A 14920-nucleotide genomic window follows, 5' to 3' on the forward strand; every position below is an offset into this window, starting at 1 on the left:
AGCCTTAACCACTGAGCCATCCAGGCACCCCCACAGTTTTCCTCTTAAAAAAAAAAATATATATATATATATATAGTCTATTACAATATCCTTTGCCTTGTTTTTTCACATTTATAATATAAACATACTGATATACAATTACCTCAAAAACCAATAAACTTAGCTTGATATGTTATGGCATGACAATTTTATCTTTCTTATGTTTAATGTGCAAGCACTAAAATAATAAAGTAAACTCCAATGTTTAAATTCAGAATAATTATAAGTTTTAAAAATAGCTCATCCCACTTGTTGACAAAAAAAATTAACTAAGATGACAGCTATTAGACTACTCTTGCACCATACATTAGTATAACAATGATGTCATAGTAATTTAATTTGTGCAGTTTATAGATGACAGTGTATGAAAGAAACAAAGTTGTAATCTTCTGTTTTAAATCTGAGCAGTAATTCAAACTATTCGAGATGATTTATGTCATATGTAATATTAGTTAACATTCTGAACATAGATGGGGTATGTGTTCAATTCATACTTACCCATAAAATTGAGATAGCCTTCCCCACCGAGGGCATGAGTAATGAGTCGAATCATTTTATGAAGCTGTATTCCACGATCGATAACTGGAGTAAACGGGGTCAGAACACTCATGTTGGTATACATTTCAGCATCCATCAGCCAAAATGCCAGTGTCTTATCTCCAACGAGTGCCTATGGAAATAAAAGTCACTGAGATAGACATCTAGGTTCTTTCCATAGTTTGGCTATTGTGCAGACCTGTACCCCTGGGGATAAAAATATATGTTTATAAAAAATAAAAAATTTAAAAAAAAAGTCACTGAGATAAATGCAAAGAATAAGTACTAAGCACTTGTGATGTATACCAGAATAACACATGATTACACGGGATGGGAAACAATGTAGGAGAGGTGTTTGAATTAGTATTAATTTCATGTGTTTTCTAATAGTTGCTTTCTATGCAGAAGGTAAATGGGTAAAATGAGGTGAGCTGGTCAGAGATCAACACCATGTATTTCAGGACGGATTTTTATTTTTAAAGAGCTTGGTGAAAACTCAGCATAAGCCACCTGCATATTTCTTATACCTGAGCTGATGCTTCATGTTCTCTGAAAACTGGAATAAATATTTATTATAATGTTGAGAATACTAAATAAATTTTTAAAATAGTTTGCATTACCATGACTTTGTTTGTTTTGAAAGAATAGAAGACTTTCTTAAAAATCATTTATATGTATATGTATTTATATTTATGTATATGTATTTATATATATAAAATATGTACATAAATATAGTAAAATGGACCCTTGTCCCCTTCAGCAGAGGGTTGACAGCTTTTCCTTAAAATCTAAAATTTGCTTTCTCCTTCAATTTGACATCTAATCTAAAATTAGTTTGTTTTTATATGAAAACATAACAGTTGATAAATAGGTCAGGTAATTCCGAAACATCCTGAGTAGCAGAAGGGAGGCTTCTTAACAATCTGAACTATTTACGGTTAACAAATGGCTAACTAATGCAAAATATTTTTCATTGACAAAAAATAATAGATAGTGAAACATATATGAGATAAAACCATAACCTCCTTACCGTATTATAATAATTTTCATTTTTAGAAAAAAATATTTTTCCTTACAAATGTGTTATAATCTCTAAGCGATTTTGATTAAAATGACTTTTTAAAATGCTGTTAGAAGAATATCTACTCATTCTGTGGGTTTTGTCCTTATTTTTAAGGACCAAGAAAGAATTAGCTCAGAATATGGTTCCTGGCATAAGAATTTTCAGAGTTTGATTAGATGGTAATTGTCATCTATATTACTTGCAGTCAAACTATTTCTCTTTATCAAAGTTGACTCTTTGTTCTCCGACTTATAGATAAATATTTTAAATCTAAACTTAAAAAGTGAATGTGTGCAGTTATGAACTGAACTGTGCCCTCCCCAAATTCATGTTGAAGTTTTAACCTCCAGTGTGGCTATATTTCAAGAGAGGGAAGATGTAAATGAGACTGAATGAGAGTGAGGCTATAACCTAGTAAGAGTGGAGTCCTTATAAGAAGAAGAAGAGAGAGATTAGGAATGACTGTGCACAAAAAAAGACAATGTGAGAACAGGAAGAGGATGGCCTTTTACAAGCCTAAGGAAGGGGCTTCAGGAGAAAATGAACCTGCTGACACCTTAATCTTGGACTACCAACCTCCAGAATTATGAGAAATAAATTCCTGTTGTATAGACCACCCTGTCTGTGGAATTCTGTTATGGCAGCCCTAATGGACTAATAACTTGCACCAATACAATGCAGCTTCAATCCGACATGTAACTTTGGTGCTCTATAACGAGATTCAATAATAAGCTCCATTGTTAAAAAAGTTTGAAGACAATGTATATATACTTGCTAAATAGCTACTAGGCAGTACTGGTTCTTTTCCTTTTTCCTTTTCTAAATTTTTTTTATTTGACAGAGAGAGAGTGAGAGAACACAAGCAGGGGGAGAGGCAGGCAGAGGCAGAAGCACACTCTCCACTCAGCAGGGAGCCCGTTGCAGGGCTTGATCCCAGGAGTCTAGGATCATGACCTGAGCCTAAGGCAGATGCTTCACTGACTCAGCCACCCAGGTGACTCAGCAATAATGTTCTTAAACAATCTGTCCTTTTCCCTTGTTTGGAATTGTTTAATTATACACTTACCTATAACTGTGTTTATTTCTTCAATCTATGATTCTATTAAAATTATTTTTGTAACTTCTGCTTAGATTTCTACCCTGATGCATATTTTTCTGTATTATTCATTATAAACATACATCTTTATAATTTCATCAGATTTAAGAGTCAATGTATTTTTGCTTTTTTTACAAGATTTTATTTATTTATTTGAGAGAAAGAGATGGAGAGAGAGAGAGAGCACGAGTTGGGAAAGAGGGAGGAGCAGGTTCCCCGCTGAGCAGGGAGCCTGACGAGGTGCTCCATCCCAGGACCTGGGATCATGACCTGAGCGGAAGGCAGATGCTTAACCACTAAGCCAACCAGGCACTGTGTTTTTGCTTTTAGAAAGAACTAGGAAACCTGAATCTTTTTATACATTCTGACAATTGGTAATAAAAGGCAAAATTACCTAAATCTTAAAATATGAAATAATTCTTGATAAGTCTATAATTTTCTATGCATTTTGGGATAAAAATATGAAAATAATCTGTTTCATTTTCAATTTGTTTAATCAATTCATTTATTCTTTTATTCATTTATATAGAAGTAAACATATCTAGAGAGCTCAAAATCTATTATAATTGCTAGAAATGTGCAATGTAAAGAAATTATACAAGTATTTTAGTTTTCATATTTTTATGTATTTGGTAAGAGTTCCTCCATGCTTAAATTCAAATTATCCATTTTTTATTTTTTTAGCTTTTGGGTCTCATTTTTTGTAGGTATTTAGTTGATCTGCTTTATGGCCAATTTAAGTTGAAAAGAAAGCTGCGCCCTGATTTGGAAGATAAGAAATTTAATATAGGTTTATATCCTGAGTTAGAAAACTTTCTGTAAAGGCTACCCAGTATATATTTTAGGCATTGTGGGCCACTTTCTCAGTTTCCACTACTTAAATCTGCCATTTTGGCTCAAAGGCAGCCACAGATAATACATACGCAGTTAAATATGGCTGTGTCCAATTACCTTTACAAAAACAGGCAGCAGGCAGAACTTGGTCCATGGGCCTTAGTAGCTAACCTTTGGTCTACTTACACTTTCTTACTAACTAAAGAGGACACCTGAAAATGTACTTCTCTACCTTAAATGGTCAATTTCTGCAAAAATAACAGACTTATTGTTTGAGCTTCAATTTTCTTCGTAAACATACTACAAATAATTTCTTTTTTTTAAAGATTTTATTTATTTATTCATTTTAGGGAGAGAGGAGAGAAACAATGTGAGTCAGGGATGGAGCAGAGAGAGGGAGAGAGAGACTCTCAAGCAGACTCCATGCTGAGCACAGAGCCAGATGTGGGGCTTGATCTCAGGACCCTGATCATGACCTGAGCTGAAATCAAGAGTCAGACGCTTAACTGAGTGAGTCACCCAGGAGCCCCATGCAAACAATTTTAAAAATTTCTATTCTCTCCTTTTTAATGTATGAAGAGCATATTTTTTTGTTGCTTATGCTTATGAGGATTAATAGGGATTTAAAAAACTAAATGGCCTTTGTTCCTGCATTTACTTAGGCTTATTGAACAACCAGTAGGAGCAGTCACAGTGCTAAGGCTGGAAATCTAAAGGTAATAGAAACAAATGTTCTGCCCAAATGTGAGGAAAGGAAGGAGGATGAGGGAACTATTTCCCTCTATACAGCTAGATGAGGTCTTGAGGGAGAATATGATATCTGAGGCAGGGTCTTCATACTGAAGAGTAAAATGCTTGGAGAGTTGAGCAGAGAATGAAAGTGGAAACTGTGCCTTAGGCCAGAATATGAGTGGCCTTGAATGAGAAGATTCAATCAAAAGATCTGTGTTGAAGAAATGAACTCTGCTCTTTGGAAAATACCTCAGGTTGCATTAGAAAGGAAGGGCCAAACCTAACCAAACAGGGGTCAGGGTGATTACTTAGCAAGAGATTTGAGCGATTAGGGGGTGGGGGTCAGGGGGATGGGAATGATGAAAGCTTGTCAGAAGGCATAAAAGAAACCCTCTAGAAGGATATCTAAAATGGAAATTAAAATTAACCTGGATCAGCACCAACATTTCTCTTGTTACAACAAAGGAAAACATGTAAGAGAACACTTGCAACTGTCATTTTCAATTTTTAATTACAGTTTGGCAGAGTAAAAATAGTACTGCATTTTGAAGCTGGAATTTATAGATTTGAAAAATAATTTTAAAAATGTTTTTCAAGTATGAGTTTTGATGTAAAGATAGATACAAGTTATATGAACTGTATTAAACTATAGAAATTTGTATTAAGATGGTTGTATTAGATATGTTAATAAATACAGAGAGAGACACAATTAATTTATTTCATTTACCTGATCATGGCTCTCTGCATAAGCAATGCACTTTTCCAGGTAGCGTCTGTTTGTGAGTGTGTACACAATATTGCCCATATTCCAATCTTCATCTTTAAACTCTTTAAGTAGCTAAATGCAAGAGAGAAAATAATTTGAATAAACCATTACTGTTCTTACCTTAAGTCACTGTCTGAGGACATCCATTGTATCAATCCTTGACATATAGATACAAGGGTAACCGTGCCGCAAAGTATCTTTGGTTAAAATTTACTAAAATCACAGCTTTTATACAGACTGACCAAATGACACTGATGTGGTATGTGGGGGTGTGTGCGTTGGCCTTTGTGCAGATGATGTGATCATTACATTTTAGGATTTTTTTCAACCTTTTTTTTCCTCTGCTACCTCTTGATTAAGACCACAGTGAAGTGTTATTGTGCACATATCTTTCTGTCACTTTCACAAGACAGAGATATACTTGCTACATTTTTAGGTTGAATAAAGAAAATTTTAGGAGGAATAATGCTTTGTTCCATTCTTTAAAAAAATGATAACAAAAAAAACCTGTTACTTCAAAGTTTAAAGGCTAATTATAATGAAATAATTACCATCTTTACAGACCACATATTTCTTTCTCCACTTTAGTTATCACTCAGTCTACGTCTGGCTTCTCCTCCCTTTTGATGCAAATGACCTTGCCAAGATTGTGGATGACTGTCTCTTAGGTAACAATTTCTCTTTCTCAGGCAAGTATTTGTTGTGCATGTTGAGTGCTGACTCTATCCCTTCCCGTGAAGCACTTGCCTTCTCAGCCTACCAGTGTGAAACTCTTGATTGTTTTGTTTTCCGGCATCCTGCAGTGTCTGTTCCTCTGTCTAGCCTATAAAGCTGGTGCTCTTGGAAGTTATTCCTAAAAATAGCCTCTTTCTTCTACTCAGTAGATTCTTTGAGCATGCATTCATTCTTCTGTCCAAAGTGTCAATTGCACTCTGATAGGCAGCATTCTAAGATGGTCCCCATGATTCCTGTTCCTCCATATTCAGATCTCTGTGCAATCCTTTACCTCAAGTGGGGGTGGGACCTTGGAATAGGATGGATGTCCTCTGAAGAAACCATAAATAGCAACTGAGAAATTAGATTTGTGGTCATTTTTTACACAGCAACTAATGCAAAACTAGGGCAAATTCTGGTACAAGACATGGGGTTCAGGCCTCCTTGAATCTTCCTTTGTTGATTTTTGGCCTATGGAATTCAGATGTGCTTAGCCGTCTCTCATAATTTCAGTGTGAATCGTTAAGACACCAGACAGCAGATTGTGTTAGGCAGAATAATGACAACCCAAAGATGTTCACATCCTAATGCCCAGAGCCTGTGAACATGGTGTCTTACATGCAAAAGGACTTTAGAGATATAATAAAGTTAAATACATTGAAATGGAAAGATTATTCTGAATAACTTGGATGGGTCCAATGTAATTATAGGGATCTTTCTCAAAAAGGGGAGTTGTCAGTTCTCCTGAGTTGTCAGAGTAAGAGAGAAATCTGAAGATGCTACCTTGCTGGGTTTGGAGATGGAAGAAGGGGCCACAAGCCAAGGAGTATAGGTGGCTTTCCAAAACCTAGAAGCCTTCAGAAAAGGCAAGGGAACTAGAGCCTCCAGAATAAAGGAGGCCTTGTCAAGGCCTTAATTTTAGTCTAGTAAGACCCATTTTAGATTTGTGACCTACAGAACTAAGAGAACTACATAACAGTAAAGTTGTGTTGTTTTAAGACACTTTTGTGGTAATTAGATACAGCAACAATCTGGCACTAAAGTACAGACCCACACAAATATGCCCACTTGATTTTTGAATAATGTGCAAAGAAAATTCTATGGAAGAATAGACTTTTCAACAAATAATGCTGGAAAAGTCGAAAATCAGCAGAAAGAAAGAAAGAAGGAAGGAAAAGAAACTTGAACTAAGAAACTAAGTTTTAAATATTAATTGCACAAAAATTAATTAAAAATGGACCATGGACTTAAATATAAAAGTATAAAATGTTTGACAGAAAATATTAGACTCGACACCAGAAAGGTCTCTGTCAGAAAAAAATGATAAATTGGATTTTATCAAATTTAATATAGACAAAGAACTTTTGCTCTGTCAAAGTTCACATGAATAGGATAAAATGAGAAGCAGCAGACTGGGAGAAAACCAACCATATGTATAATAGAAGAGTTTAATTTAAATTATATAAAGAACTCTCAAAATTCCACAGCAAACAAATGATCCAATTAGAAAATGGCCAAAAGATATGAATAGACATTTCATCAAGGAGGATACAGAGAAGGCAAATAAAAACATGAAAAGATGTTCATCATCATAAGCCACTAAGGAAATGCAAATTTTAAAACCATAGTTAGATATCACTACATACCTATTACAGAATGACTAAAATAGGTGCAAGGATATACAGAAACTGGATCTTTGCAACATTGCTGGTGGGAATGTAAATGGTACAGTTGCTCTGGACAAGTCTGGCAGTTTCTTTAAAAAATTAAATATCCAATTCCTCAAATAAATATCCAACTACTATATGATCCAATAACTGCACTTTTGTGCATTTATATTAGATAAATTAAAATTTATGGCCATACAAAATCTGCACACACATGTTTAAAGCAGCTTTATTTATAATAGCCCCAAACTAGAAACAATATTGACATCTATAATGGGTACATGACTAAGCAAACCGTGGTATATCCATACCCTGAAATACCATTCAGGAAAAAAAAGAAAAAAAAGGAATAAACTACTGATACATGCAACCAGAGAATCTATATGAAATGAATCTATATGAATCTCCAGGGAATTCCGCTGAGTGAAAAATGGTAATCTCAAGAGATGACATAGTATATGATTTCAGTTATATCACATTCTTGAAATGAAAAGAAAATTACAGAAATGGAGATCAGATTAGTGGGTGCCACAGGTTAAAAAGTGATTGGGACAACATGAAAGAACTTTATGTGACGGAATATTCTGTACCTTAACTACATCGAATGTCAGTATCCTAGCTGTGAGAATGTACTCTAACTTTGCAAGACGTTACCACTGGGGAACACTGGTTTAGACTGCACCAGATCTCATTGCATTACAACTGTTCTTAAAACTGCATGGGAATCTGCAATTATCTTCATACAAAAGGTTTAATTGAGAAACTTTATATAATAAAAAAATATAAGGTACTTAAAATATTTGGTGCAATTAATGTATAAATGAATGAATTCAACTAAATACTTACATCAATTTAATATAAAAAAGGTGATAAAAGGGGGGCGCCTGGGTGGCTCAGTGAGTTAAAGCCTCTGCTTTCGGCTCAGGTGATGATCCCAGGGTCCTGGGATTGAGCCCCGAATTGGGCTCTCTGCTCAGCAGGGAGCCTGCTCCCTCCTCTCTCTGCCTGTCTCTCTGCCTACGTGTGATCTCCGTTAAATAAATAAATAAAAACTTTTAAAAAAAGTGATAAAAGGTAGGTAGGTAACAAAAACAACCAAATAAAATGAAAAGAGATGCTGCAAATCTGCCATATTTTAGATTGGAAAATGTTTGTTCAGTAAGTGATCAAATATGATATTCCAAACTACTAACTTTGAACTAACAGACGTAGAAAGTGGTAAATAATTTGCTTTTGAACAACAAAAATATGAATGAAATCTAGCATTCTAATCTAACTCAGACCCTCTGGGTAGATCATGACGAATACCACATACATTCTGAGTAAAGCTACCATTTGGATTAATACTCTTGTATGCTTTACTGACAATTGGGGAAACAGTAGTCATTAATGGAATTATCTTTTTAAATGCACAAATTACATAAGTAGGGTAAATCACTGAGTTTTATAAAATATTATTTTAACTGTCTCTTGTCTTACTAACCACTTTGGTGATGCAAAGATTTTTAAATAATTACATAAAACAGAAGATGACATTTGCCTTTAGAGAATTCATGATCTAAGAAGACACAGTGGTCATATTCTAAACACAGGACAATATATTTTTCCATTCTTATGAGGTACTGACTAGGATAGTACCTTGAGCATTACCTTATTTTTCATAAGGTAAATTAATTCTTTCTTTTAAAGCAGTCATCATTGTTCAGAAAAGGAAATATCCCACTGTGGGCTATAATTCTAGGTTTCTATACACCTTGAAATATTCTTGAATCCGCACAAAAACTGGTGAAGGCTTTCCAGTAGGAGGTGAAAAAAAGAAGTTTTGCACTCGTGAGGGAAGTTTGTGTGGAAGATTAGAAATCCTTAAAAATGGTGGTAAAGACCCTTAAACCAAATGTTAAAGACCCTTACACCAAAGTGAGAAAACTGAAGGTAACAGTATTTTTATAAAATGACAGATATAAAGCAACTTTCCCAGGTGCTGAAGCTAGAATACATACTTGTTTCTTTGATTTCTGAGTCATCTGTAGAAAACATTTGCTTTTTTAACTTGACAATGTCTAAGGAATCATTATAAATGGAGAAGCAGAAATTATGTTGGTAAAGATTTAATGTCACAGCTGTGCACTGCACAAATTGCCTAGGGGCACAGGAACGAAAGTTAAGGATTACAGGATTACAATACCCACTTCCTTCAGAGTGGGCTCCATGGTTTTTCCATCCAAAGTTCAGTGGGTCTATCACTGTGATGTAAAGGCACCAGTTCACCTCTGTACTAAAGGGTTTATCAGAAGGCTATGATTTTTCGAGACAGAGCTGACTTCTTACACTTATTAAGCCTATGCTTTTGGACATAGCCACTCAGAAATGCTATAGGTCAAATCTAAGTCTACATAAAAGAACATTGGTCTTTTAGACAAATGTTAAATAAAACAAAATATAATCCAAGGTACTAAAATGTCATTAAATTTAATAAAATTATATTAATTATGTGCAAGGTGTCATGTACAATTATTCATCCCCAGTGCTTGACACATGGTAAGGATTTCTAAATGTTAAATAAAGGAATGGATAAATCCAAATCTGTTGAGGAAAAAACATGCTATGAAGCAAGTCTCGGGAATTAAGGAGTTACTTCTACGCTGATGATCTGGAAGCAGAAATGGATGCCTTGATGACATTTAATGTGTTTTAAATATAGAGCTCTGAAGTTTCATAAAACTGGATAATGTAAAATTCCAAATACACAGCTAACATTATATTAATATCTTCCTCTTGTCTGAATAACTCAAGTATTAATAAACTAGAATTTTTAGAAGTCTGTGAAGTATCTTATTAAAAAGCACAAGAATCAACATACTAATAAGAAAAGTTAATACTTCAATTATAATAATTATAATATTTTAACTAATGACCACAAATTAAGAAATAAATGAAAGAAATAATAAATAAATCAACATAATACATAGGATTTACACGGGAAAAAATTGCATGAAATCTTACCTGGATCCATTTATCTGGAATTGCCATGGCTAATCGATAGTCAAAGCCAACCCCTCCCTGGGAAATCGGAGAACAGAGAGCAGGCATGCCTGATACGTCCTGAAATAAAATATATCAGCATTATCAATTCACATTGTCAGATTCTGAGTATTTTTTTTATACAGTAAATTCTGGGCTAATAAATAAAAACAGTGAATGGGAGCACATATTTTTGGAGTGTTCTGGCACTCCAAGTAAAAGTAGTTACAACTCTGACAGTATATCTCATTTCCCACTAACGTTTTGTGTAATGCTTTTCAAAGCAAGACAACTTCAATCTCAAGAGGCGAATTTTTTTTCTTCTCCTTAGTATCACAAAGTGAACACACAAAAAAAATAAGACGATTACTGCTAAAACATAGTTTCTTAGACTTACTTTTGAACTAATATACAAACACTTTGCTATTGCTTTCATTAAACACAAAAATCCATGTGGCATGTATCTGTTATACTTATTCTGTTTGCATACAGTCCTGTCATGGAGGGCATTCTGGGAGCACCTAGCTTCTGATGAGATAGAAAGACGACTTAGTACATTAAGAATGAAGCAATATGATGGCTTTCACTATAGTCAGCAACATTTGAAATGGGTCTTAAGGTTATCTGATGGATTCTCTTCATCTAGAAGATACAGAAACTGAAGCTCACTCAGGTGAAGGAATCTCTAAAGATACAGTTCTCAACAGTAGAGTCAGGACTCAAATGTCAGGCCCTTCCACAGAGTATCTTCCTTCTCTGTCATGCCACTCCTAGATTACTGATAATTGAATAAACAAGGAAAAAAAAAGATGGTAGGAGGACCCAGACGTAGCGAAATGTATTATAACAGCAACTGTGAGCCACATATTAGCAATATGAGCCACATATTAGCAATTCTAACTCTACAATATCTTTCAAAGAAATCCTTTTCTCTTGCTCCATTTCTACAGCCACCGTCTTATTTAATCTTCATAACTCCTTGCTTAGACCATTATGCTTCCAAATGGAATTCCCCATCTCCAGTTTCCCTTCACTCTAATTGCTGCCAAATTAACCTCTTTTTCTTTAAAGATTGGTTTATTTATTTTAGAGAGAGGAAGAGCAAGAACACAAGTTGGGGGACAGAGAGAAAGAAGCAAACTCCCCTGAGCATGCAGCTCAACACAGGGCTGGATCTCACGACCCCGAGATCATGACCTGAGCCGAAATCAAGAGTTGGGTGCTTAACCAACTGAGCCACCCAGGCTCCCTCTAAAGTAACATCTTTTGAGACAGTGCCCTAACACTGTCCACCCATAGCTTCCAATAGCCAATTACCAAAACCTCAAATTTTGTAGCGAAAGATTCAATTCAACAATCGTACTTTAAGTATGGACAGTATAATTTCCTATTTGATTATTTGCCTCCTTACTCTCTGTTAGAATGTACAATCCATGGGACAAGGGTCTTGTGGTTGTTGCTGTTGTTGTGGTTCACTGATAGACGCCACAAATTCAGAGTAGGACAAGAGCACCTGGCATAAAGCAGGAGCTCAATACAATTTTATGAGTGAATGAATAAAGGTGATGTCAGGAATTCAAAGGTAAATAAGACATAATATTTGGCCTTCAGGATTTATAAACTGAAACCTAAATAAACATATACACACTTATCAGTAAATGATAATGTGAAGCAGTTCTTATAATTGTTAACTAAACCACACAGAAAGCCCAACGGAAAGACCTATAGCTTTCCACCACGATTTCTACTATTATATTTCCAGTACTAAATACATCATTCACTTTGAAATATTTACTCTTCCCTGTGCTTGTTACAAACTCTTCTATGTTCTATCACATACTCTGAGCTCTCTGAAACTTAACTCAAATGCTTCTTCATTTATACCACCATCCTGAAACTCTTCACACAGAAAGACTGGTAAAAAAGAAACATATGATCTCTTCAGAATTCTAAAACAATTTTTTAATTGTTTTCTAATGAAAGAGAGATACAGTTAACTATATTGCATAGTGGAATGTATCTGTAAGAAAATGAGATATTTGTCAATATCCTATTTCTACATCATACTTCATAGTTTATAACTGAAACTCAGACAAAAAAGTGAAAAGTATGAATGTGTAACAGAAAAAAATGAAAACAAGTTATATCTTGTAATAGGTCATATTTTCACTATCAGGGTGGGTATTTAGTTCTGTTCCTTATAAACATCAGCTGAATATGCATTAAATTCTAGGCACTTGTATTAGGCACTGGACTTGTAGACAAAATGCCTTCCCCAGAAGAGTTTCCATGAGACTGAGTTTTCCTGGGCTGGTGATAGGCTGGTATTAATGATCAAGGTAATTTTTCTCAAGAAACACTAAGGTGCATTCTATATTTGTTCTAAAGGTAGTTTTAGGAAATACTTTGTTAGGAAATAGAATATGCTAAGAAAAATATTTGGACACTGATTGGCCTTGACTCCTAAATCTGAATAAGCTACTCCATTAAGGCATATAAGATATTTGTAGCTCTTTTTTTGAAAGAAAGGAGTTAATGATTATCCTCTTAAAATCTGAAGAAGAGAAAAAAAAATCTGAAGAAGAATAGTCATAGGTAAACATAAAGGCTGCTAAAATAAATATACTTCAAGTATATAAAAGTCAATACCTACCAACATAGCACATAAAAATGACCGCATATTCCAAATAAAGTTGAAGCAGTTTTATTTTTTAATATCTAAGGATATCTTATGACTATTCCAAAAGGAGGAGAAAACCTCAACAGAAAAATACTTTTAATTAATATAGCAAAGAGAACCATGGGAAATGGTAGACACATGATAGGGAAAAAAAAGTCTTCAATTTTAGTAACTGTCATTGTAAATAAATTTAAATTTCTACTATAAGACTTTATATAAATTATATCACTTATTTGTTATACCACATTCCTTTCGTAAAAAAAAAAAAGTTCATGAGGATCAATTTCACATTTTGAAGAGACTCCCACTAGACAGAAAAGTGATGTACTGAAATTGAAGTAGTTTTCAATTTAAGTAGAATAAATTGAAGACACATCTTGTTAAAAAAAAAATCTAAAACCAAGTAATATAAAGTAGCCTAAAGTCTCAAAGTTTCATTGGTAGAAACACTGATAATCAGACAAGGGCTCCCTAGATGATGAAAGTATTTTACCTGAAATGAATGGAAAGATCAATGGAACAATTTTAAGTTTCATGTATTAAATAATTGCTTCTTTTTTTCCAGTACCCAGTACTTCTGATTTATACTGTCATTGTTTGTAGTAACTTTTCATTTATACTGCCTTTGCTTTGAATTGTCATAAATATAACTGACAACATTTTTTGATGTTTGACAGATAAACTCTATGAAAGACAAAATAAAAGTTTAAAATACACTCTGACATTAAAAGATACTCAGTACATAAATTGATTAGCACAGGTATTAGCAAGATTTGTAAGATAGGACCAAATGTAGTCAGGTAGGTAGTATAAAATAATACAGGTTTATCAAAATGTTATTATAATTGTGTTTTTAAAAAAATCTGCATAAGAATTTATTCCAGAAATTTAGGGTCCATTGCTCTGTTCCTAGACTATTTAGAAGACAAAATGTCTAAAGAAAGGAACTGTTTTCTATTCAAAGATAAACCAGGCAATCATTCCATCTAGTTGAAGATTCAGTTTTGAGAAAAGATGGATACAAAAAGTCTATACAAATAATAAATACCACAGAAAGGAGACTGTCACTACTGCATCTCATTCCCATGAACTAAATGCCAACGGTGTGCAAATACACCTGAACTCTGACTCTTTTAACGATATTCTTGCTATTTTCATATGCCAACTACTACGCTTTGTACAGAACAGTTCTAACATAGTAAATTCAATTTTAATAATAATTTCTAGTAAGAGGACTCAGAAAACCAGTGGGATTTTAGAACTAAATCTAAATTAGCATAAGCATTTAACAAACTTCTTAATTTATCACATTTATCACCAAGAGGGGAATTGTCAATTATGCATATACCGAATTATATCATTACAGCGCAGCTTTGGGACAGTTAATCATGAACCTTCAGTAATCATGAATAACTAGTGAACATTTGGCAATCCAAGAGCAATAACGTAAACAAGGAAGGTAATCGCATCAGAACAAGAGAGACTTCAGAGAAGCTTGCAGGCAGTGATCCATGCCATCTCTAATGATTAAACCAGAAAAGGGGAAAAAAAAATAAATAAATAAACAGACATGCATTAATATTCATTTCTTTTCTCTGTTGAAGGTCTCAGGGCGGAAGGACCTGTCCACTGATTAGGATATTTTACTTTCTAACACTGGCATTTTCTTTTGTAACAATGGAAGGATGACAAGTAATTAGTGCACACTATCTCCTAATAAGAAAACACTGTATTCCAAATAATGTGCCACCCACACCAGATAGCTGCACTA

General features: G+C 34.2%; 1 protein-coding gene across 1 annotated transcript in view; it reads right to left on the reverse strand.

Moving 5' to 3' along the window:
• Nucleotides 1-14920, reverse strand: part of GBE1 (1,4-alpha-glucan branching enzyme 1) — a 271911-nt gene that overhangs the window by 68523 nt on the left and 188468 nt on the right. Inside the window, exons 10-12 of the mRNA XM_082691935.1 lie at nt 10452-10550; nt 5029-5139; nt 538-709 (exon numbers count right to left, since the gene is read on the reverse strand). Of these exons, the coding sequence (XP_082548061.1) occupies nt 538-709; nt 5029-5139; nt 10452-10550 (382 nt within the window). The remainder of the gene's footprint in view (nt 1-537; nt 710-5028; nt 5140-10451; nt 10551-14920) is intronic.

Source organism: Mustela nivalis (assembly GCF_964662115.1).
Source record: "Mustela nivalis genome assembly, chromosome: 1".
NCBI lineage: Eukaryota > Metazoa > Chordata > Mammalia > Carnivora > Mustelidae > Mustela > Mustela nivalis.